This window comes from Nothoprocta perdicaria, unplaced genomic scaffold, assembly GCF_003342845.1.
Source record: "Nothoprocta perdicaria isolate Ctin4 unplaced genomic scaffold, notPer1 scaffold_84, whole genome shotgun sequence".
NCBI classification, from domain to species: domain Eukaryota; kingdom Metazoa; phylum Chordata; class Aves; order Tinamiformes; family Tinamidae; genus Nothoprocta; species Nothoprocta perdicaria.
Genome location: NW_020456132.1, coordinates 37,194 through 62,690, shown reverse-complemented (window position 1 = coordinate 62,690; position 25,497 = coordinate 37,194). Strand labels below are relative to the sequence as shown.

Here is a 25,497-nt window from a genome sequence, read left to right as displayed (position 1 = left end):
AGGGAAAGTTGTCTGAACTAGTGCATAAACAAACATTCTGAAACACCACTACACGTATCTAATTTACAAGAACCGTATAAAAAAAGTCACTAAAACACTACACTACGAAGGTGTCCAACGCTTACAGTCAGACTTTTTCCAACCCGTTACTTGCCTTGTAGCCACAGGAAAACTTTCCAAAATCGAAAAGACAATCTTGCCACAACCCTCCCTCCCCCCCACCACCTGGGATGGCTCGATATCTAGACATCCAATAATTATTGCAATGATATATAATGCAATACATACCTGGTAAAATATCCTTTATGTGGTGTGTTACAGTTTTAAAGCCGGTTAAAATATGCAGTCTCCAGATAAAATGTAATCAGTTGAAAATTTTCTTATATCTGCACAATTTAATATGTGCTAGATGCATAATTTTCCTAGACAGTTTTTTTTTCTCCTGTGTAATTATTTTTTATAAACTGGTATTATAAATAGAAATATACATTCAAAATATATGGAAAAGTGAGTTACTACATTAAATTTGCATGTATCGATCCATCCCTTTCCCCTGCACAGTAATAGAAAATACTATTTTGCCTTGAACTTCATATTTGACAGTGAAATGCCACTAAAGTATTTACCAAAAAGTCCATCTAGTCAAATTGTGAAACAAAATGAACCAAGTGAAAACTTTACATTTCCTTTAGAAAAAAATTACAAGAATTTTGTTTCCTAGCTATGAATCTTTAACTTTTCTTTTTAGACACAAAGTTGGATTTATTTGTACAAGATACAAAATGTAAACATGGCAAAATAAATAGTTAAAACAAGTGATGCAGGATCCCATTTCATGCTCATGATCCCATTAAAGAATTATTTTTTTAATCCATTCAGTTGCAAATTCAAGTGCAAAAGCATGATGATGAATATCTACTATTCAAGTAACAGAAATAATATTGATGATACAAATAAACTATTTTACAAGGTAGTGATTTTCCCAATTTTACAAAATTTACAATATATATCGACTTAATATACGATATAATGATAGTCCATTTAGGTCCATTTTAGTTCTCTGTGATCCACAGAGTGCTGTATTTTGCATTCAGTTGGAATATAAATGACTACACCATTAGCACAGGTTGAGACACTCGTTTGAGGTTATGTCACTTCCATTGCTACTGTGGTCTCTGCTATGCCATTTAAACCCAGTCGTTCTGGTTCATGGTTCTCTCTGCAATAAAAAAAAAAAATCCAGTAATTACAGGTAGAACATTAATATTTCCTTATGCAAGTTCAAGTACTTCTGACAGGCATTATGCATTTCCACATCATGTTACTAAGATCAGGGACAAAACCTTAACATATACATGAAATGGGTAGAAATACATTTTTCTCTTTAAAATTAAATACTGGCACTTAAGAACTACTTTTCCTCCAGGAGAACTGCAATCTTTTCTATAAAATTAAAGATAGTCCATTTTTGTTGCAATAATCAGCTTAAGCTATGGGTTAAGAGTACAAAAAAGTCTCTTCAGAAGAGCATAGCCAAGACCTGCTCCAGCTCTAGTATCAATTACCAAGCACTCTGCTGGTGGGCAGAACATTGCTCTAGCATGACTGTGTTTCAGTTTTCTTTCTTGCTTTTTCTACATTTGTCACTGCTTTTCTCTGTGCACAAGCTGGGAGCAAGGCACTGCTTTAAACAGGCATTTGAAAGTCTGATCTAAGGGAAATAAAAGCTGATCACACTAATGATACAAAGTGTGTTCCCAGGTGTGATTGCCATTTTTAAAATACCTCTTCCCTAATGTACACAGAGACTAAGTTATCCGTACAATTTTTTCGCCTCAAAACCTCCTTCTAATGTCTCTAAATGCAAAGTCTCATGAAACAGTCAGCTAACACGCTAACTGATGTCTTTTTTCTTCTCTTCCAATTCATAAATGAATGCAACTTTCATGGCATAATACAAAGACCTTTAAAATAAAGCCCCAAAACAGGATTTTCCAGATAAAACTATGCAAGTGTTATCTTGGGTAATATGCAATAAGTATCCTGAAATGATAGTGCCTCAGCTGGCCAAAGGGAACAAATATAAAAATGGCTAATGGACATGTGCCAGGCTGCCCCTTCGGCTCTGTGCACCCAGTGCTCTGGTGAGAACCTTGACACAGCCTGGGAGCATCTCCTGCAAGAGCCCCAGGAGAAGGCACAAATAAAAGCAGCTAAAAGGGAAGCCAATTTAATCAAAATGGAAGTTTACCAAAAGCAGCATGCCCAACATAAACATAAGTGACTGGGATGCTCATCAGCATGAAGACATCATGGTGTGAGCTCGTACAGTTCACCACAGTCACGCTCAAGACAAGAACACACAGCTCTGCTTTGGTGAGGGCCACTGTCTAGCAGGAACCTCCTGGAAAACGCCCCAACTCAGCGCTCCGCTGCAGAGATGATCACGCCTGCGGAGGCATTCGCACAAGGACAAGGGAACGTGACCCGTGGCGCGGTTTGCCAGGCAGGCCCTACCTTGCTATACTGCTGATGGCACTGCTCGGAGTCACCTTTGGCACTCGGTCCATACTGGCAGCAACTGTGGCGAGTTTTAAGGCTGTTGGCGACGGTGCTGAAGTCCTTGTATTGATATGCACATTGACTGGGGAAACAACGCTGACGTTGTTGAGATGCACCGCGTTGCTCAGGCAAGAATTGTTCATGGGCAGCGGCTGGGGGCTGCTTGTGCACAACGCTGGGATCAAGTGGTTTGTGGTGCTGTGGCCGACTGTCCTTACAAGCTGTACAGCTGAAATCCCTGGGCTGGATGATAAAGCCATGTTGGTGGAGTACAACGTTCTAGAGGTTCCTGTTACAAAACAAATGTGTCACCAATTAAAAAAGGAGAAAAAAAAAAAAGAAAGCTAGTACTTAATCCCAAAGACTCCCCTCAAGGGCAATATTTTAATTACACGTGTCTGTGGAACAGTACAAGAATTTGCTTTTTGTAGTCAATAATGTGAAATTTTAAAACCATTTTCAATCAACCCCACAATTCTTCCATAGCTTTTTCATTCACAAAAAGAGCAGAAGGAAATTGCTACTGTACCACAGAGAACATTTGTACTGTCCAAATTTATGCACCTTGTTTTAGGCCCTGAAAGGGGCAGCATTTCCCATAAAAGGGATTCTGACTTTTAAGATGTCCTTCTATCCTAGATGGCCAGAGTCACTTATCCTACATCGTTCCCATTTGGAACAGTCTAATTTTTCATGCATTACATTGCAGGGGTTTTCATCAACCACAAAGCTGTGTGCCATGTACCAAGTGGCAGACTGATGTAACCTTTGCCTAATTTTGCACCCCTCAATCTAGTACCCTCTGACACAAAGGAAGTTTTGTCCTTCCTGGGACTGCTCCAGGACACAGTTTTCGCTCAGCTGTATTCTATGTCCCCCCCATACATTCTATTTTATCATTAAAACACCCTGGCCTGCGTTGGCTGTTAAACACCACATCACTGCAGAAGCCTGTCACAGCAGTCAGGTTCCAAACATCACGTGTCTGTGCAAGAGGCAGCCACAAGACACGGTGTCACCGAAAAGGGACGTGCGGGTGGGTGTGAGGGAAGGCAGCAAACACCCGTGTACGCTCTTATTCTCATCCGGAGGCATTTAAATACAGTAAGATCTGATACTTAGAGCAGTATTAAAAGAACTGCTCTAAGTGTTTGATTTTAACTTCGCCTTTCAGACAATAAAAAAGATTAAGTATATTTAACAATTGATGCTGCTTTAATGGCACATTTGCTCTGATTCTAACATGCCATTGCCTGCATTTTTGATTTCCAACACTCCCATAACACAAAGCCCACCCAAAGAGCCCAGAACCACTGCTCTTCCAAGTGTGCAAGAGCGCTCAGTACCCTGATCACCGCACAGGAATATTTCAGAGGGTTGCAGTACACAGGGCCAGCACTTGCAGCTATTGCTGTTTAATAAGGAGCACAGTCTCCGAAAGGGAAGGGGCGCGGGTGCCCGGCGGCGCTGCCCACCTGACGGCTGGACCACGCCGTTGACGCTGCCGTGGCCGCCGGGCGGCTCCTTGGGCGGCTCCGCGCGCGCCGGGGCAGGGGCGCTCACCACGGCCGAGGCGGCGAAGTGGGCGCTGGCCGAGTCGAGCGTCTTGGACAGGCAGTCGGAGGAGCTGGAGCCCTGCTGGGCACAACAGCGCGGCGGATCAGCGCGGTGCAAAACTGACGCGTAGAGAGAGGCAGAACACAGAGCCCTGCCTTCCACCGGGAAGGGAGGGGAGCGACAACGACCCAAGACTCGTTTGCCCCTCGGAAACTAGTGACTTTTCACACTTATTCACGTTTTTGCTCATAGTAGGGAATGTTACTTCATAAAGTAGTGTGTTCAAACAAGTCTCTTTCAGAGCACATCTACACAGGAGGACAGACATGTGAAAACAGTTTGTATTTACAGAGCACTGACTAACCCTGTGGACAGGGCTAGCACTGGAGGACAGTAAGAGACTTCCTGTTTTAAGTTACAAGCCATAGCTACACATGGGGAAAAAAAAAAAAAAGAAAGAAAAGGTTTGATTTTGAAACTTAACTCGTTCATTAAAAAAAATAAGAAAAAAAAAGCCAAGTGTTCAGAGTGGTCAGAGTACACATTACCTTTCAGCTGTTATATGCCAAATTGGAAACAACCTTTGCCCTAAGCCCACTCCCTATCGCCCTATACCTGTCCTAGAATTCCATGCATTTACTGAAGTGCTGCTTTTAGCTTGTAACGGAGCTGACGAGCACAATAAGCAGAAGGGAAGGGAGCATCTATTGAAGGAGAAGGCAGGAGGGTGTGGAAACCCTTTACAGGTGCCTTACCTGTGCTTTTGGGTGCGTCTGCTGCGAGGAGTGCTGCGACTGCTGCTTCTGCTGAAGCTGAGCCAGCTGCTGCCTCTGCATTTGAGCGAGCTGCTGCTGATGCGTCTGGAACTGCTCCTCTGTGATACCCCCCGTTACTGCAGGCAAAGAAAACACCACCAGCGTGAGCTGCTTTGTCTCGTGCAGAATCCTTTAAAAAGCCAACTAGAGCTGTGTCTGTCCTTCCTGTTAATTGTTTGTCAAATGAGGCTCTGCCATAGCCACATCAACCTGGTGCCGTCCTTTACAAAGCACTGCTTATTCCAGGGAACAAGGTGACCTGTTTCTGAAAGTTTGAAAAGAATTCCTACATATCCTAGAAATCGCAGCTGGGGAAGAAGCTGCTACACTGAATTCAGCTGGGTTTCTCCTCCGGCTCCCACCGTTCTGTAGGTAGTAGCATCAACAGAGCACCAGTCAATGTACTTGCCTAGTAAACACAGATATAATACACTAGATACTAATCCTCACTTGAAAGGGAGAGAAATTAATAAACAGAGGCAAAACCAGTCATCAGATCTAAAACTTAATACACTTGCAAATAACACAAAGCATTGCAACTCAGAATTTAAACCTTTCAGAAAAGCAAGCAAACAAACAAACAAGAATAAAACCCACAACAAAAACCAGAACTACAGAACCAAACCGAAACACCGTAAAGTTTCACCTGAACAGCATTTTCTACCACCCTTAAACTCTCCTTTCTTTAAATGAAGTATAAGCTCAGGAGTGCATAAGGAGCTGCAGAAACAGAAGTTTGCAAACAGAAGTTTGCAAACCCAGTAGTATCAAACCCCCAGAAGTGAGGGGTGAAGCAAGAAAAGCCCTTTTCAATTCTAATTTTTCCAAGAAACAGCACATATGGTCAATCAAAAACACTGACGAATCTTTGAAGCTAAATCCGAGTTTTGTGCAATCTATGCTAATCTCAGAACAAAGTTTTTGTGAGCAAGAAACTTCACTTTTCAAAGATTCGCATTTTCCCCCAAATATTCCCATTCCCAAAACATTTTAGCCTTTTCTTTTGAGCTACATTTTTCAAAGATTAAGTTGCCATTCATCTCAAATCTCCACATTCTGCGGGAAAACCCTCTTATCAACAGACACCTGGGTACCCATCAAGGACAAGTTGTCTTCTTCCAGAGCCTGCTTAAATTCCACCCAGTTCAGCACCTTTCACCTGATGAATATTCAGTAGTCAGAGTCAATTCAATTTTATCCCGTTACGGAGCAGCAAAATAAACATGTTTATTATTACATTTAAGTATTATTTGCTTCTGCCAGGGTAACAGCTGAAGAGTGCTACAGGAGATCAATTTCTAGCAGCCCAAATCCAAGGCCTTGAAGGCCACTGTTAAGTGCAAGAGTTTTAATGTTTTTGGCAAATGGCTCTTTCCACCAAACTTGTAGTTTCCAAATTCAACATCTTCCTGGTAGCACTTTGGTACAGTTAGAAAACAGGAAATCATAAAAAGTCAATATGGAATTAATCATCTTTCAGTCTCCACTTCTAGATAGCTTTGGTTTAGATGCCACTTCTCCTAGGAAGGAAGGCTTTAATGAAAGGTCATCCTTCAGGCTGCCTCCAAACAATCTAATTCAATCATCTAATTATCTCTACACTGTATTTCACTCTAGGGAAAAAAAATACCTCTACAAATGGCTAAGGCTCCAGCCATAAGCAAAGGTTTCTAACCAAGGTGCTGGCCATGGGCTGGAGGTCTCCTCCACATGGCGGGGGGACAGGGTGACTAAACCCCCATGGTGAGTGGGCCCCGGCGGTGGCCAGGGAAGCAGAGGGCAGGATGAACAGGACGTATGACGGCACCATGCACTGGGGGCTACATTTTCTGCCCAAACTCTGCTTCTATCTTCAGGCTCCAAAGTCCCCAGAGTTCTATGTGACATTCACTCCAGGAATTAAGCAAACCAGTGAAGAACTGGCTTGCTGTCAAAACCTACCATGTCATCACCTACCAAACTCCCGGCAGCCTGTCCCTCCACCACTCATGCTCCTCATCTCCTGCATGCCCACGCTTTGTGCGTCTGCAGAACCCTTCCGGAGGCGTCATTCCCAAGGAGCTCTCCACCTGCCTGCCTACATACAGTGCACAAGGCTACAAAGAAGCTTCCACAAGTGCTCAATGGGGCAGGCTGGTTCTGGACCCCATCTCAGAGCTTCCTCAAATTCAGTTTCCCACCTGCGCTTATTACAAGGGCAAGAGAACAATCTAGTTTGAAACAGCAGATCTCCATTCACATGTTGTTGTTATTTAAACAAAAACAAAACAAAAGCTTAACCAGCGGGTTAAGTTTCTTCCAGGAGCGGGTTATGATGAAACCAGTCCCAAATCGAGCGCTTTCCGCAGTCACCTCCCAAGCAGAGCCAGGTCAGGACGGTGCCTGCGCTGCCGTCAGGCGCCCTGGTCCAGCCCTGCTGACGCCTCCTCACCACTTAGCAAGAGGTAAATCCAAGGGCACGGCCTCCTGTTGGATCAACTGCTGTTTGGCAAGCGATTTTGCCAAGTATCTTTACCAGAACAGTGAGGTCTGTTCTGTAATCTAAATCTGAAAGAGAACGTCTCCCACAGCCATATATTTGTCATCGACATACTGTACATACTGTATTTTTATAGAGCATTGAATGAATTCCCTTCTCATCCAAATGTAATCTTCAAGGAGACTTCAGGGATTTATAGTACGGATTCCCAAGGTTACACATCAACTTTGTTTTTTAATCTATTTTTTCTTCTTATTTTCTGTGTCGTCACTACAATGTGTATTTCTCTACCTCTTAGTTTATTTTTCCTTCTCTAACAGTGCAAGTCCTAAGGCACATGGGTGCTATTCCATGCGTTTTCATCACTTGCATTTAATTTAACATACAGCACCAGCAATCCCATTCTTTATCCATGTTGACTGGATTTTTCCTTGTTTAAATGTCAACACAACTCCCTATCCAAGGGAAGGGCACCCTTACATACCACTGAACATACCACTGAAGTGTTGCTCTCATTTTTATTTCCTTTGTAAGCCATCAGTCCTCTGAGTACGGAAGACCAGAGAAGATCTTTCAGCGACGTTTTCTCCCTCATTTGCACTCAAGGCAGGCACAGAGATTTCACAAATCTCTTCAACCTTTTTTTCCCTTCACTTAGGAGGAAAGACTTAAGACTTTTAAGGGTCTTTCTGAAACAGCACAAGTCTTGAGGGCCTTCAAATTTTTACATTTACATCGCAGCCCATTCACTCAAACGGAAATCCTGCCATATTGCTGGCTTCCATTACTTAAGGAACTATCAGCTACCGCTTTGTTGCTCCCGGCCTTTCTTTTTGCCCTCCGCATCCTCGACTCTCACAAACAGCATTCATTTATTCACTCCCATTTTCTGCATTTGCTCTAAGAGCAAGTCTGGCAAAGATCCCATCCCAGAGCAGCCCCTGTGCTACAGGTGCAGGGCCGCAGACATTTACATTCCCCACAAACACCACTGCCCTTTACGCCTGCTCCCTCCATACACGAAAAGGGTTCCTGTGCAAAAGCTTTCAAGAGATGAAGAGCAACAGAAGGGCTACAATGACTATAGTAAAAAATAAACTCTATGTAAAAAAAACCCTAGGCTATAAAAAATATTCTGTGCATGTCAGTACTATACTGACATTATGAAATGTCACTGATAAATCCTCAAACTGTAATTCAAAACTGTTTTTGTCTTCACAATATTTAGTTTCTATACCTGAATTTCTGCACATGAATTTCCCAAATTCTTCAAGAGAGACACTGTGATACATCCACACAAAGTTAATTGTAGGATTCAGGATCAGCCTGTTATCTCATTACCCTGTTTTACAAGATCAGCTTCCACACATGCAAGAGTGGGAGAAGACTCCAATGCCTGCGGATGCTTGGTAATAGATGTCTTCTGGCAGCTCCCCAATTAATCACTATTTAAAGCACTACGCACTCTTTTACCAGGATAAAAAAGTTACAAAGTTAAAAAATATGTAATTAAAAGCTCCTAAGACAGGAAGCAAGTAAGACTGCCCTTAAGCTTTTGGGGTGTGGAAGGTTCGACTCCAACTTTAGGGTAGCTTCTATACTGAAATCACACACACACGAGTAGCTACAGGTATCAGAGCAGTAGTGCACAGGTTTAAACTCATGAGAAGATGCTACAAGGTTGTTCCCCCCCACCCTTAGAGACCATCTCTCTCTTGTTCATCTGGAGCAATCGTTTTATAAGCCAAATGGTGAAAGACATTTGGGCTTGCTACAGCGATCACCTTTCAAAGGAACCAATATCTCCTATCAATCTGCAACTGCTGACTTTGTGCCAATCCTTACAGCATTTCCAGCAAAATCTGATCTCCACTTGCCTTCGACTTTACCATGTGCCCTAAGCTCAGGCTCAGCTGTGGTAGACCCACTACAGCTTTAGTGCGAGAGGATACAGAAGCAAATAGGAAATAAATTATTCAAGGGTAAGGTTAGATAAGAAGAACACAGGGAAGGGTGTTAAAAAGTGCCACAGCAGGCGCCCAGAGAAGCTCAACTTAACTCCTCTTCGCTCCAGATGTCTAAGGCAACTCGTGACAAGCCTGGGAAGTACACTTGGATGGGTAAAACTAGGACTTCAAAGTGAATTCAGAGCACTGTTTTCGAATCCTTATGTCTCGACAACAGTCATTTATATCAGGGAGCCACCAAGCCCTGAGCTCTGAGCCAACAGGAGAGCAAGTCAGCTCCAATCCAAACGCCACATTAGACGAGTGCTACCAAGCAGCATCCCAGGCCTGAAAGTTACTGTACGAGAAATGCATCTAGATTTGCATGTGCCTCAAAGAGCACGTCAGGAATTTCACAGAACATGCATTAAAATGCTCATCAGGACAGGTATCAACAGCAAACATCGGTTTCCAATTCCTTCAGGCCTGCTCAGGATGTTTACTGAGACATTTTGAGAAAATGAAGAAACAAAAACCCACAGAGAACCCCTCCCACCAAACCAGAACAAAACACCCTGTTTTTCTTGGCTTTTGCATTTATAAAACACATTCTTTTCTCAAACGAGGTTAGACCAATAAATGTCTTCACAACTCAAAGCTTAGGTGCATCAGAAATTCATAAATACAAGCAAAACCTCTCTGTTATTCAACACAATTGCTGGTACTTTATCAAGGTTCGGTACCTGAAGCTGAAATAATAGCGGGGGAGTGGACTTTGTCAAAAAACACACAAACAAAAACCCCTGCATCTTAGAGGAAAATCAAAACAATTAGCTTGTATCTCGGGTCAACTTCACACATCAATTACTGAAGATGTTATCAGACCAGATTCAAGGAAAGCACTGGAATTTAAAAAAATTTGTTCCATAGAAACTCAAATCCTTGCCTACCTGATATTCCATTCTTGCTGGTGTTCAATAAAGCTACAGATGCTGCAGAAACTCTTTTATTATTCACAGTCTGCCCTGGTTTCCTTGAGGTACATTCTTCACTATCACTGTCCTGGAGATTTAGTAGCCTTGGCTGAAAACACTGCAGTCGACATGATCTGATATTGCTTAGTATTTCAGAAAGGGACAGTCTCTTTTCACAATGTTTATTGGAAGTATTGGTCCGTGAAAAATTAGAAGAAAAGTCTAAAGTCTGGGAAGAGCTTGAAAAACCACTCAGCATTTCCGGGTCAATCTGTCTCAAGACAGGATCATGCTCTGTAGATATTCGGTCCATTAAAACCCTGAATCAGGTGGACAAAGAAAAAAAGAAATCAATTAACTCTAATACTCTTGCAACTTGAAAGGAACAGAGAATAAAAATAATGCAGTTTTACCTTCCACCCCTGCCAACTCGTCTTCTTGCAAATCCTATACATCTCCTTGGAATTGTAAGGGTTGTAAGGCAATGCCTGAACCTCAGCTTGTCCCAATCTGCCAATTCTGAATTTTCATATAAAGAGCTAGTTTGGTCCAAACGAGGCTGCAGAGAAAAAAGAAAAGGCAATTTTGTATTAATTTGAAATGTGTACTTTGGCCAAGCATGATTATTCATACTAAGTGATTTAACGTGCACAATCTATATTACAGTTCTAACATGCTGAAAATGGACAAATATCACTTGACTAATATCTTCAGGTAACTTGGAATTTTTGTGGGGAAAAAAATAAAGTATGAATTTGTGCTGCAAAATACCATTTTCACTTGATTATACATGAAACAAAAAATATGAAACACTGCAACTAAAACGCAAGTCGGAATTAATTCAGTCTATTAATACTTATTCAGCAGTAAAACTGCCCTACTCAAACAGGCAAAGGTCCATCTGGCCCGGTCTCTTTTGACTGATAATAGCTAGTTTGGTCACTTAACAAAACCACAAAACACAGGGCCTATGGAATGATCCTTGTCCCAGCCCCTGAGCTCCATGCTGTCTGTAGCCTCAGACTCTCTGAAGCTCCTGCCTTTGGGAAGCCGCCCAGCTTAGAGGGTCAGCACTGCAAGAAGTTGCATCTTTAATAAAAAGCTTATGAAAATCCTATTGTCAAAGGTAACAGAAGTCCATTTTAATGGCCTTTGTGCTGGTACACAGCAGTCAGTTACAAGACCTCGAGAATGCATTTGCTGGTGTATAGCTACTTTAGGGTGTTTTCTTTAGTCTACAGTACTAATCATTATTATAAATTCAAAACTGCATTATCTTGACAGACGAAAATGCTGCATACACTCTGAGATGCTTTACAATAGATGTTAAATATTAAAATAAACTCTCATGAACAAGTCAAACGTATACAGCAACAGTAATGCTGTAGGTTAAAAACTTAAATGATTAAAGACATATAACTTTAGAGAAACAGAGAGAAACAAAAACAGAGAACTGCCAAAATACTCAATTCCAATTCTGCAAAAATCTGGCAAATTCCCACCTGTAAAGTGTTGACTGGTTATAATTTTTACTCTAATTAATCATGGAATTTTGCGCTGTGAAGAAACCAGCTCTGTTAAATAATTTGATTCTAAACAGAAAAGAATCAATATGAGCTTCCAGTTATTTCAACTTCTTTTGGCCAAGACTCAACTCTTACAAAACAAGAGAAAAAAGCCCCACACAAAGTCAAGGCAATCAAGTCAGAAGCTTCAGCTAAACCTCTGGAGCTCAGCAGAGCAGTTGACTACATGAGCAGCCAGGCAACTGCAAAAAACCCCCCTCACTAACTGAAGGAAAAAGCGAGCTAGGAGGCCATGCAAAAAAAGGACATGGTAAGCACATAAACTAGGATCTTAAATAATCCACTGGCAGGTCTTCACACAGAATACTGTAACAACATTTTTGAAGAAATGTGGTAGTAGCGCAGAAACATACACTATAATCAGGTTATCTACAAACTGTTTTGACTTCTGAAACAACCTACCTGGTACCTGTCTTCTCTACTGAGTTACAAGCAGTCTTAATGACCAATAATTACCAAAGCATTTTGTCACCTAACTTAGCCAGTCCTCCAATGAGGCAAGCAAATTAAAAATAAGTTCATTATAGTACTGTGCTTATCTTTGCTAGCTCTCTTTAGCCAACAGCTCCCAGTCTCCAAGCACATGCTGAAAAAATTCAGTACTGTTCTGAGACTGACAGAATATCTATAATTAGGCTCAGCTCTCTGCTCATTGCTGCAATATGGACCAAGTGTTTTTCCAATATACTTAACAGCTTGCACTAATTTCAAAATAAATTGTTTACATGCAAGAAAATGCTTTAAGCCCCTCTGCTTCAATAGTACATTTGACTCGAGGCCCCAGGAGGTTCTCAAACAGGGCTGGCAACTAGGACAACTAGGACCTAACAAGCTCCAAAAGCCAAGGAAAAAGGATTTGTCAGTAAAACTTGGGGCAGGTGAGATGTGCTCCCAACAGTGGCTAAACTGAACTGCTGCCTTTGCATTATGTTATTTTCCCGTTACCACAAATGGTAAAGAGAGGGAAAAAAGGGGAAAAAAAAAAAGCCTCTTGTAAACACTCAGAATATTTTTCTTCTGAATCACCAAGTGATCAGAGCTTTGGTGCTGGAACCAGGAATAGGAGGAAATATCACATTAGCATTAAGTCAGTCTTTATCCGTATCTATACATATGTATGTGTACATATATAAAATAAGAATAGTGAATCTAATAATAGAGAGTCTTACAGCGTAATACTGGCATCCTGCTCTTCTCCTGAAAGCACAAGGTCCATCAGGATCATTTTCTTCTTCTGCTTCTGATACTGGTGAGGGTACCTAGACCAGAATGCAAAGTCATTTTTCCAAGTGCTACATTTAAAAGAAGTGTTTTATGGGAGTTTAGAAGCCCTATTAATGAGGTACCACTAGAAAAGCATTATGTCTCCTGGACTTTCCTTTTTTTTTTTTTTTTCCTTAAAATTAAAACAAGTAAAAATCAAGTAAGCTGACAAGTTTTTTTTATTCGTATTTAAGAAAATTCATAAAAGAAAAAGGCAATATATGTTGATGCTATCAACAAAGATAGGTCATTTAACTCCCAATGCTTTTGGCTAAGCAACTAGAGCATAACTGTTGCAAAGACCATCTGCAGATTAAGAGAAAAATCACCAGAAGGGATTTATAGAACAGTTGGGGAGAAAGATGTTTGATATCATGCTAATTTGGGGTCAGCATTCTTCAAAATACGGTGGAAAAAAAATTTTAAATGAAATCTTACACAAAAATGCATTTTACAAAATCAATGAAAAATGTGAATAGTTAATGCAAATGTCTCATATATAAAAATATCTATTTTACAGTTGTTCTCCATCTACTGTTAAAAGTTCAAATGAAAAGTTTCCATGTAGGACTAAGTTACAGATAATTTAATATTCCCTCTTCCGTAAGTCAGAATGTTGTAATAAAGGGTTACCTGTGGGAACTCATCTTCGTCTGAACTGTGGAAGTCATATTGTTTAATATCACTCTTATTGACAATGGGCAAGGGCTCAGTAGAAGGCTGTTGAGCGGTTACCACACACTCTAACTTGGGTTTCTTTAGGTATTTCTTCTTTTGACGTACAACTTCCGACACCTCCTCCTTTAGAGATGAATGATGAGGATGCTGTTTGTGAAAAATGAACCAAAAAAAAAAAAAAAAAAAAAACCCACAACTTTATTTACTAGTTTCATCTTCTAATGCCTTAGAAAGAAACGACTGCTTCTCCTTCACTGCCTTTTAACACACGGCACCTGCTGGGTGCTTCAGACAGATGCAACTGTTTACTGGAATCGGAATTTCATCTGTGACTGCCCTTACTTATTAATAAGCAAAACAACTATCCTTTCAACTACAAGATTATATAAAGGAAACTCCTTCCATTGTAGTAAGTGTAGTATATTGCGAGACATCCTACTCTAGTTATCTCCCAAAACCTCAGTGTTGGAAGCCATGACCTTGTGATTTTCTTAGCTGCTGAAGTTGGTTTGGAAGGAAATCTTATTTATTTAGGTTTTTCTTGCATCATTTTTCTTTCTAAAGGGTTTTAACATTTTCAGTTTTTGCTCTTTCCTTGTAGATTTAATTAAATGCTAACCTTCTAGAACAAGCAAGTTGATATTGACACCATTCATGTTCTAGCAAGCATTTTAATTTCAAAGCTTTCAGATTTACAACTTTAGATTAATTTAGATTTGCACAAATTTCAAGCAAAACCCTGCTAAAAAATATATATATAAACAAAAATTAAATTTCCCCCAAATTATCACTTGTCAATAACCACCCAACTAAACTCAACTGCAGGAATGAAGCTCAGCTTCCCCCATGTGCAAAGTAAGGCAGAGTAAAATCCCCGCAGATAATCAAGATCACAAACGTGTAAGTAACTTACTGAACACTAGGTGTCGCAGGCGTTAAATTAAAAACTTCCAAGAGGTCTTCAGACTTCCAGTTTGACTCCCAAACATTTTACAACCACAGTCACTTCCCAAAAGAAACACACGCTAATTCTAATTTGTGTGATTAGACTCCAATAACAGCCCTCCTGTCACCAGGACGCAAATGAAAAAGGCTGATACTATCTCACAAATGATTCAAATAATTAAAAAATGTCTAAGAAACCAATGAATAAACAGAAGTTTTTGTTTTGCTGCAGAGATTTGATAGAGCATGCCTCAGCTTGCTTCCGACTACTCGGTTTTCTTAAAAATCATTTCTGATCATGATCTGTATTATATACACATTAAACAAAAACAGGCTTTCCAATTACTCTAGACAAAGAAAACAAATTAACGTCTCGCCACCCTTAACCGACTGCCAGCTCACCCAATTCATTCTTACATATTTACAATGCAAGTTGACACTGCTACAGTCGTGATTTTCTTAGAAAGTTCAACAAGAGACACGTTTAAACGCCTGGGCCAGGAAGTGGGGGAGCTGTTTGCTTTTTAGAGCAGCTCCTTGCTTTGTTAAAACTCAGCTTTTGCTTTGTGCTGAGGCACAGAAACATCCTCTGGTCTCAACTCCTCATCTTCTGAGGATCATCAGCTCAGCTCACCCATCAGCTGAGGATGCTGCCTAGGGGAGGGCTGGCAGCAGAAGTGCAGGCAGACCTGCAGGCTTTTCTCCCTGTCTTGGCCTTTTTTTCTTTTTTTCTCCCCTTTGTTCAGGGACCTCAGCTACAATAATGACATTAAAATGGCCTGGGATGAGAAGAATGTTCTTACAGAACACAACTATCTAGTATATCACATGTTTTAAAGCAAAGAGAGTTGCTGAGAACAACAAAAGATACTCAGAGTCACAGTAGAGGAAATGCAGTATGAACAAACAGAAAAAAGAAACAGCAATACAAGTACAGTAAGGCTACAAGAATTAACTGCAAAATTAATTCTCCTAATTATATCTCTTAATTGGACAGGGCAGGGGAACCCTATTCTGAATTTGAAATGCACAAACTAAGTTTGATGCATTTGTCAGTATAGAGGACCTTCTGTTAACTGGTTTTAGCTATACTGATCTTTTTCACTTAATTCTACCTGAACTGCAGGCCACCAGAGCCAACAAACAGCCAGGCTCATGGCTAACTTTTGGAAGAAGTATTTTAATCCTGCTCCACACAGGTTATCCCAACTACCCTCAGCTCAACAAAAAAGTGAAGCATTATCTGCAATGTTACAATTTGCCCAGTCAACATTTGCACCATATCTAAACATGAAGCTCTGAAGCTTCTAGCTATGAATTATTTTATACTATTGGCTCTCCAGATGCTACTAACAAGGCCAATTATAAAATTAGATTTAAGCCACTGGGCTTCTTGTGTGCGCGTGCACATACACACAAAATTGTAGGAGACTGTTGTCAAGCAGCATGAAATTTCCTGAAGCGCAGCATTCCACAATTTTGCTAATTTTAGAATAAAATACCTAGTGTGGCACGCTGCAATTCAAGTCTTACCTCTCTGTGCTTGTTTTCAGAAATAAATCCTTTTGCAGAAATAAAGGGTTCACAACCTTGTCCAGCTTTTTCTTCCCTCCTACTCTTTGCTTTTTCATTTTTTAAATACTGAAGAGCAAGCAGAGGTAGGTATGAAAACTTCTGCACAGTGCTCCCAAGAAGTGCACGGCCTTGGTAATAAGTTACTACCACAAATTCCAGTAAGTGTTTTTAAAAATATAAGATGCCTACAGCTTTTTCAGTTGTTGACAAGATAAGAGCTGCATTCTTTTGCCTGGAAATCTGACAAATACAGGATCATTTAAACAGTCCAGAGCAGCTTTCTACTAAAAGAATTCACCACACAGTCCTCACATCCATGTGTTCATGTTTATGTCACCTTACACAAGAGACACAGAACTGAGAGAAGGAAAACGAAGTCTTGTACCAGGTTCTTGATAAAGAGTTAAAACATGCACAGAAGCAGAGACCTGCAGCAACAGAAGCTCACCTTAACTTTACATTCTTGAACTTTATGATGGTTTCCATTATGAAGGGTGGATGGAGTTGTGCTCATCTCTTTTTCAGGTCTATTAAGTTTCACTTCGTTGAGGATTTCACCTCCATAATCACCCAGGTGATACCTTTGAAAAACAAAAAGAAAAGCCTGCATATCCACTGCGTGCTCCCTATTTTCAAAACATTTGCCAGTCAGGCTACATTAACCCCGTTTCTTTTAGTTTTCTTTTAGCTTTCTAAAGTTCACAATGATGCCTTCAACCACACATGCACAGAGGACTAGTATCCACAAAGAAATAAATTACTGGAATTACTGTCAAATCTTTACATGAAAATAAATGACTTCATACATATTTAATTTCCATTTTACCTCTTCTCTACAACTTCTAATGTTAAATGCAACAGCTCGCGTTTTGTTTTCTCTCTTCTCTTGATCATCTCCAAAATTGTTATGGCTCTGCTAAATTCTCTTCTTAATTTCAACATCTTCTCATAAGAAGCTTCATCATTCTTTCGATTCTATTGAAAGATTAAAGTTTTAAGTCAAAAGCATAACCTGTGAGGCATAAACAGCACCGATTTAGAGAAAAAAAAAGAAAAAAATAAAGCTGCTGAAAGAACTGCATGATTACATTTGGAAAAAGTGTTTCACAAGCATTAGTTATTTTGAAGATGATACCATAAAAAACATTTCTTTTTTTTTAAGTTAAGGTAAAAAAAGAACTCTTTAGTCATCTTCTCCATCATTTCTCTGCTCTGATTTCTTATTGGTCTACTGGAAATGTGTCAAAACAATATATGTGTTAGTATATTAGGAACCAAATACAGTTCCTAACACTTTTTTCCACCTGCATTCTGTACACAGCAGAGTGCATATCTGCATACAGTTCATGTAAAACGAGGAGTAATTAAAGACTTCCCAGTTCCCACAAATACAAAAATGAGCAATTTACTTCACAGCTAGTGGAAGAAAATCCCTCCCCCCATTCAAGAAGGGCAAGTTTATAATCTATAAAAGTCTCTATTATCTACCTGTATGCCAATATCTACAAACTGGCATTGGACTTTCAACTTTTCAGACCGCTGGATTATAACCTCACTATATCATTTAACAAGTCTGCAGTTGAGCTGGCTCATCCAACATTGCAACTATCAAGAAACAAAACGCTTGAGGCCCTGCAGGATTTAGAATGACAATTTTAAAAAGACAAGATTTAAACCAACAAGTCACTGATATATTACCTTTCTGGTCTGCATCTTCTCAGTTCTCCTCCGAAAGGCAACGTAAGGGTCGTTGTTGGTGGAGCCATCCCTCTTCTCCTGTTTGATTTGGGGGATGAGAGAGGGCCCTCTGCAATTCTTGCGCTTTCTTACCCAGTAGTCGTATACAGCCTTAATAAGGTAATCATCTTCGTTTAGCAGCAACTTAGCTTCCTGAAGTGTTACAAGCTAAAAGAGAAAATTTAAGAGGTGCAACTGAGATTAACGTGTAGGGGAGAAAAAGGTTAGCCAATGTCTGTGTTTCTTCAAACGTTCCAGTTATACTTATTCCCTTTGCAGCACAAGAAAGCGAAGGGAGAAAAAAAAAATACTGATCAAAATTAAAATACTCAGATCAGCTGTCTTTATAACTTAAATATAGTTGCAAACTTTTCTGCATTTTTTTCCTCCTTAAAATTTGATCTTTTTTAGCATAAGGCATTTTTAACCTAACCCTTGAAAAGTCTCTTCAAGATGAGAATATTTTGGCCTCCTAACATATAGCTTCAAGCTAAATCAGGATGAATAAACAAGGTAGAACTACAGATTCTGCAAAGGATTTTTGAACCCAATAAAATATCTGTCCCACTTACAGAAATAATGACATCCATTTCAAACCTGCCTTTCAGAATCTTAAATTTTTGAATAACTATTCAAGAACACTATGTACTATTTTACATGGTCCTTGAGACAAGGACAAGTCAAGGCACAGGCCAAAAGAACACAGGTCAAAAGAACAAGAACCTGGATGGGTTGCCAATTTGCCAATTCTCTCAACTAAAAGGCAAAGAGGGACCCCTAGAACCAGCTATTCTCACCCCTTTACTTTTCAGTCCTCTTGGGTTCTTCCCTAACTAAACAAACCAAATGGTCACACTGAAAGATTCAGATTTAAGGAATGACTTTTGAAAAGGTATTCTGTGAAGAGCACTTTTTCTAAAGAGTTAATTTTATAGCTTTTAGACTCTTCTCCAAACAAAGGTCTCCCAGAGCACCTCTGCAACTTTCTATTAAAATACCAGCACTTTGATGAAAGCAGGGAATTAATATGCAGCACAGGCCTGATCTTTAGGATCAGAAAGAAAACTAGTCTTTTGGAGTGAGCTGTGGAGATTGGGGCAAATTCTCCTCTCTTGCATCTGTGGAAAGTACAAGCTTCAAAAGAGGAGGTTGCCGATGTCTGGAATAGTTGACAATCTTTCTACTGTAGGAGCCCAACAGAGGCTCAGTTTTGCTGCTGATGCTTCCACGTCTCAGCTTCGCACTTCAACTTCGGTCAATGGCCACAAGTACCAAGTGCAACAAAAATCTAAATTCACACACACAATGTGTGTTTATAGCCCAAACTGTACACTTGCCAATCACAGTAAGGTTCTTTCATAGCAACACTGCTGAAACAACATGTTTTATGTCATCTTCTACTAATGGATTACAGTTAGGAATTAGAATTTAAGACAACTCCCTCCACTACGCACATTTCATCTTTTTCTAAAGATGACAACCAGACACAACAATGGGAATTCCATACACCTGAAAAATCACCAGTACATGCTTACACAGTCAGCAGGATATACACACACACAACCCCTCACACAACCCTTCAAAACACACATACAAAACAAACAAACAAACAACACCCTCCAGAACCTCAGAAATGAAAGTAAACAGCTATTTCTTAACCTAGCGTAATACCTGACTCGAACTGGCCTTTTCAAGCCTGTCAACCATTATTTCAAACTGCAACGGCTTGATTTCCATCTTCCGATTTAGTCTGTTCAACAGGGTTTCATCCTCAGAGTCCATATCATAATCTGGCTGTTCATTGTCCAGATTAAAGGCTGAAAAAGATACACACACGAAAGGGAAACATTAGTTAAATAACACACCATGGAAACATAGAAATCAGAAAACAAAAATACTAATAAAAAGGTAGATTTTATAAATTCACTACAGGTGCAAACTATAATAGCTCTTCACAAAATACAAAAACAAAAATGCTTTTTTAATGTCATTATAATACAGCTCCTCTAAAATACTTTCAATTGCCCAATTTAATTACCTCAGCTAAGCTAGAGTCTTAGAACACATTTAAGAAGGCTAACTTCTTTATGATTGTCTAGCTGAAACTGTAGAAGTGCTAATCCTGTGGGAACTCAAGTGCTACTCATTCTCCAAAACCAGTTCTGCCCCTCCATACTGTCCACATAGTAAATTCTCTTTTTACAGCAAAAGTCCTATCTTTATTACAGACTGCATTATTCATTCTCTGCACATATGCAAAGTTTCTGGTCTTTCTAAAAGCAGAAGAAAACATTCATTCAATCTAAGTTTTACAAGAAGGATGAGAAAAATCGCATACAATGGCAACAATTCTTATCATCTATACTAAATACCTTAATATCATTAATACCTTGACAAGGTGAAATATTAACTATAAACCGCCAAATAATTCAATCAACAAATTAGTGGATTAACAGCAGGGAAGGCTTTTTAGATTGCATTTTATTTGTAGCAGCCACTAAGTCAAAGGGCAACTGCATGCTTATGTTGTTGTCAGGCCTGTATGTGAGCACTTATTTGAAGAAAACTGCTATTAACCTTTCGGTATGCAGGGGTACCCAAAAGAAAAGGCATGGAAACACCAGGACCAAACCACAAGGGTTAAGAAACATCTTTAAGCAAATCAGCATGTTCTCTTACACAAAGTTTGAAAAGTTTAAGGACAGTCATACTCTTCTTTCCCTAACTTGGGCCAGTCCAAGAGCTCCCTTTCTGTGCGCTGATACAAAGTCAATAGATTAACCTAAAATATCACCAGAATGGAAAAGAACCTACTTGGCTTTGCAAGGAAATAGAGGAGAGAGTCAGCTGCAAGTGCAAAGCATCGGGAAAGGAAAGGAAAGGCAGAACTTGACTGCGCTGTTTCAGACAGTGCCACCGAGCCAAAAGGCTTTTCTGGCCAAAGATACAGTATCAACATACGCTAAAATGCACTTCAAAAAGAAACAAGTAATAATAAAATTATATATAATGGTATAAGTATGTATTAAGTGGAATTACTAAGATCAGCAATTTAGTAATGCAATTTGCATGGCAAATTTAAGACACATAACTTAATATTTGAGACAAGACACTTCAGTCGTATCCCTTTGATGCAGCACTTGACTGCAGCAGCCGCTCTCGCAGTCCTCAGCACGACTCCAGGCTTCTCCTATATCTTGCAATAGTTTTCCTGCCACTTCAGTGGCAAGGCATAAGAAGCTATCTAAGGTTTTGTGATAAGGATTCATATAGAACCACGTTTTTTAAAAAAAAATATTCTGGAAAGCTGCATTAAAATCTCACCAGACAGGACCATGTGAAAGACACAGAGACTTCTGAGCAGGCTGCATGGTGCAGACAGGGAGAACTGACCTTTCCGGGTGTAACCCTCACACTGCTCCACTCCCAACATCATCCACAATTCCATGGTTTCATAAGCATAAACTGCGACTTTTGCCACTAAGAAAGGAGTCCTGCTGCCCCAGGACTGTTCCCAGTGCCTACAGACACAACTGCAGGTCAGCGCACACCTCAAAGCCACATTCGAGCAGCTCTGATCAACGCAGACAGCTGAAGTTTTCTCGACAACAAGCCTGGGTGATTCTGGAACACATCTCCAAACAGAAGGAAATTTCCTGAATAATTAATATAATTCAGGATATGCATGAAATGTCTGAGAAGCTGTTGAGTGTTTAGCATGAATCATTTGGAGACACACTCAACTCACTGTCCCAAGGGTGCCCCAGGGAACCCCAGCGGTTTCCTGCTAAGCTCCCGAGTAGTCAGTTTGCAGAGGGAGCCAGGACACACCAGGACCAGCCCAGTGTCAGTATGAGATACACTCAGTGTTTGCAACCAGAGGCACAAAAGGGAGGAGTGCAGAGCCTCTCACTTCTGGCTCATCTCCTCTTTGAAACCACAGACCAAACAACCTGCCAAGTTCACCTAAGTTCATAACATAATGCTGAATTATTAGCTGATAAAACCTCAGCTCTGTGAAAACAGAAGTACCAGCGTATCACGTTTTTGGCAGCGCTTTGGCTACCGCTTGTCGCGACGTGCAGTTATCGACAGCTCCTTGCCAATGAAAGGCAGTTCACACAGGGGCTGTGTGGCAGTGAGTGGAAGCAGCAGCAGTTCTTGCAAGGCATCTCCTGTGTCTGTGGAGTCAGGAAAGCTATGCAGCCTCCTCAGCCCCTGGGGATCTCTAAATCTGGAAATGTTAAGGTTATACAGATAGCTATAGATAACTCAGCTGCTCTGTTGAGTGCTGTGTGGAACCAGAGTGTCCAACTCCTCACCACCGAGTCGGCTTCTCCGAGCTCTGCCAAGGCACTTGAGACAGGTCCTCCTGCACTGAGGGCTGAGCTTTGAAACACACTTCAGACACCCGTACTCATCACTTTGTGCTCTTTTCCCCAGCACAGAGCAAGCAGTCGTGTGTCTGCAGCTAGCTGCAGAGAAAGGCATTTTTCACCCTGCCTTTAGCCTGGCAGCTTGCTGGCTCCAACAGCCATCACAAGACACAGGTGGTTTATGTCTCTTGCGATAGAGCCACCCATCACAACCCCATGTTTCTGCCCCTGCCATAGCAACAGATACAACTGTTCATTCACGCCGGAAAGAATCAGTGCAGAATGAGTTCCAGAAAGGGACGTACTTCACATGAGCAACAACTGGCCAGCACTATAAGCAGCCCACCCAGTCTGCTAGTCTCTACCGTTAAAAAGTGGCCCATCTAGCTCCATTCCCCCAGACAACCCTTGGGAGTTTCTTGTGCTTGACCAATTACCCACTCCAAACTTGTGTCATTCTCCACAGTGCCCTGGAAAGGCCTGGACGATCCCAGCGGTGGCCTGGCCCAAGCAAACGTGCGGGAATTGCTGCCTTGCTAGGAGAGGCTGCAAAGCCCGCAGCCTATTCCGCATCCTTCGGCACGGCTGCCACTCCGCACGGCAGAAACTGAACAAATGTTCAGCAGAGCTCCCCTGGGAGCTCCATTGATCCTAACTTTAAATTTAATTTAATAGAACTTTAAACCAAATTACATTAGGGTTAACTTAACTAAGTTAAGTAAATTTTGTTAATTAAGTTAAGGCTGTGGTTCTGTCGTCATTTTGAAGTGACCTAAGTGTGGGTTACCACTGAAACAAGTGGCATCACTAGCTTTCCCTCCACAGCAAGCCCTGGTGCTGCCACCCCACTCACGCTGCTGCTCTTCACTTCTATGATGTGAAGCTGGGCAGGAAACTGGAAATCTGAAAGATCTGGCCAAAGAACCACATAAGAGAAATACTAACCAAAGTAAAAACAAATCAGAAAAGCTTCAAGTCATTCTTATCGCAGAAGGGAAATGAGGCACGGACCTATTTCAATTTAGTCATTTTTATAGAAGTTCTAAAATCTAACTCTATTAAAGATGAATGCAAATACCGCCTTTCTGTAACAGTACACTTTTTATACATTTATGCAAATCTTATTTTCACTTCTCTAACATTCCCTTTTTTTCTCATTCTACAATCTTCATTCAGTCATATTCAGGGCTAGGTTCTTCTGCCGCAGCAACCCTTCCTACAGGCTTTGTCTCCTTCGCAGCGTTTCCCACTGTTACCATGTCTACAGTACGTTTGTAGCCAGTCACTGGACAAGCACTTCTAGTGCTCTGGACCAGAAGTAAAGCAGCTTTGTACAACAAGCACTGGGCAGTTACCCATTTCAGACACCCAGGCTGAAAGCGCCGTCTGGAGAGACCTTGCGACAACATTCTCTAAAAACGTGGTATATATAACAAAGAATAAGTGCAACTCTACATTAAACAAAGTAACACATCTTTAAGGGAAAATTCTTTCGTGTAGGTTTCAAAACTCTAGCTTTTTAAACTTATGGTGGTATCATTAGCTCTTCTCCCTCACACCCCAACACATTTACATGTATGCGTCTTTGCTTAGGAGGCAGTGCCTTTGTATATGTGTAAACAAAGTGTGTGCACACCTATCAATTTATATATACATAGCAGGAATCGCTTGTATCCAAACATGTATTTTGCTTCCAGTTCTAGGTGCAAACTAATAACTTATTCCCTTTGCTGTATATTAGTTCGCTATTCTACATCTCTATGCTACTGTGAATACATTCATTCTTGGAAAATTACTAATCATACTAGCATAATTAAAATCGTTAAAGGCTTTTGCTCTATTTTCAAAGCCATCTAAAAGCCATCTGAATTGGTACTACCTGGGTTCTGTGAAGCCTGGAAACCATGCCAATTCATGTATTCTATGCCCCACAAAGAAATTATCTTTTCTCTGCTTGGAATCCCTGGCTCAAATAAAAGAATACCCTTAATTATGCTGGTAAAGTTAAAAATAAAACCCTTAGTTACCACATAACCTGCAGAATTATTTAGGCTTACTCATAATTTGCTAGTAATAACCACAGCAGGTATGGAATAGAGTAGCTGGCCTCTTAGTTTCTGCCAGTTTATTTAACTTGAAGCCAGTACTTCTTTTCATGCTTTCAGCACGAAAACATAATTTCTAAGCAGTTATAGTAGCATAAAGTTGTCTTGTATGTATACATATTCCATTAAGAATAGGAATGGTATATGGGCAAAATAAGGATGGGGAAAGGATCTGTTCCTAAGAGGTGGGGAGAAGTTTATCTTTAAGCTGTACCTGGTATTTGTCATCATTATACCTTCTGCAGCTCTACAGAGAAATGCTGTGCATCTTAACAAGGTAAAGAATAATTTGGCCTAATGTAGCCAGCAGTTTTAGACAGGTTTGTTACCAATGTATGTATACTGTTTCTGATAGTGAGCAACAGAGGAAGTAAGTATATTCCTGGTGCAGAGACCTTAAGTCAGTCAGCCTGCCTTACATGTAGCTCTACTGCTTCTAGTACAGAGAAGTGACCAATTTGCTCTGGCCCATTTCTTCCATTACCAGTGTGAATCCTAGTGTGTCTTAGCCATGTTATTTCCTAAAATCTCCGATTTTGGAAATACATGAGAAAAAAAAAAAAAGAAAAAAGACTTTACTATGCAGTGAGAAAAGAGGAGGATTTTCAATACACAGTTCTGCACTTCAGCATCATTTGCTTAAGTTCAGTTGCTGCTGTAAGAAAAGCAGCAAACACTCAAACATAAAATGCTTTTCTGCTCAAATTTACACAGAGATCAGGAGCTTCTTGTTGAGGCATCTGAGATGGGTGTGATTAACAGAGGTTTCAACATGTTCTTTATGTCTGGCAAGATGAAATTGAATAAAATCAATACTGTTTGCACAAAACCCAGAGCTAACAGAGCAGAGAACTGCACTGCTGTCCAAGATGTTCTGGCATAACTCCATCAATAGCCTT

The 25,497-nt window shown here is 40.5% G+C and overlaps 1 protein-coding gene across 1 annotated transcript in view; it reads right to left on the bottom strand.

Moving 5' to 3' along the window:
• Positions 1–25,497, bottom strand: part of EPC2 (enhancer of polycomb homolog 2) — a 42,640-nt gene continuing 17,143 nt past the window's right edge. The window contains exons 3-14 of the mRNA XM_026052175.1: positions 19,789–19,934; positions 18,079–18,285; positions 17,207–17,355; positions 16,829–16,961; positions 13,816–14,007; positions 13,089–13,178; positions 10,747–10,892; positions 10,310–10,653; positions 4,875–5,011; positions 4,038–4,197; positions 2,518–2,851; positions 1–1,219 (exon numbers count right to left, since the gene is read on the bottom strand). Coding sequence (XP_025907960.1) covers positions 1,147–1,219; positions 2,518–2,851; positions 4,038–4,197; positions 4,875–5,011; positions 10,310–10,653; positions 10,747–10,892; positions 13,089–13,178; positions 13,816–14,007; positions 16,829–16,961; positions 17,207–17,355; positions 18,079–18,285; positions 19,789–19,934 — 2,111 coding nt within the window. The 3' untranslated portion in view covers positions 1–1,146. The remainder of the gene's footprint in view (positions 1,220–2,517; positions 2,852–4,037; positions 4,198–4,874; positions 5,012–10,309; positions 10,654–10,746; positions 10,893–13,088; positions 13,179–13,815; positions 14,008–16,828; positions 16,962–17,206; positions 17,356–18,078; positions 18,286–19,788; positions 19,935–25,497) is intronic.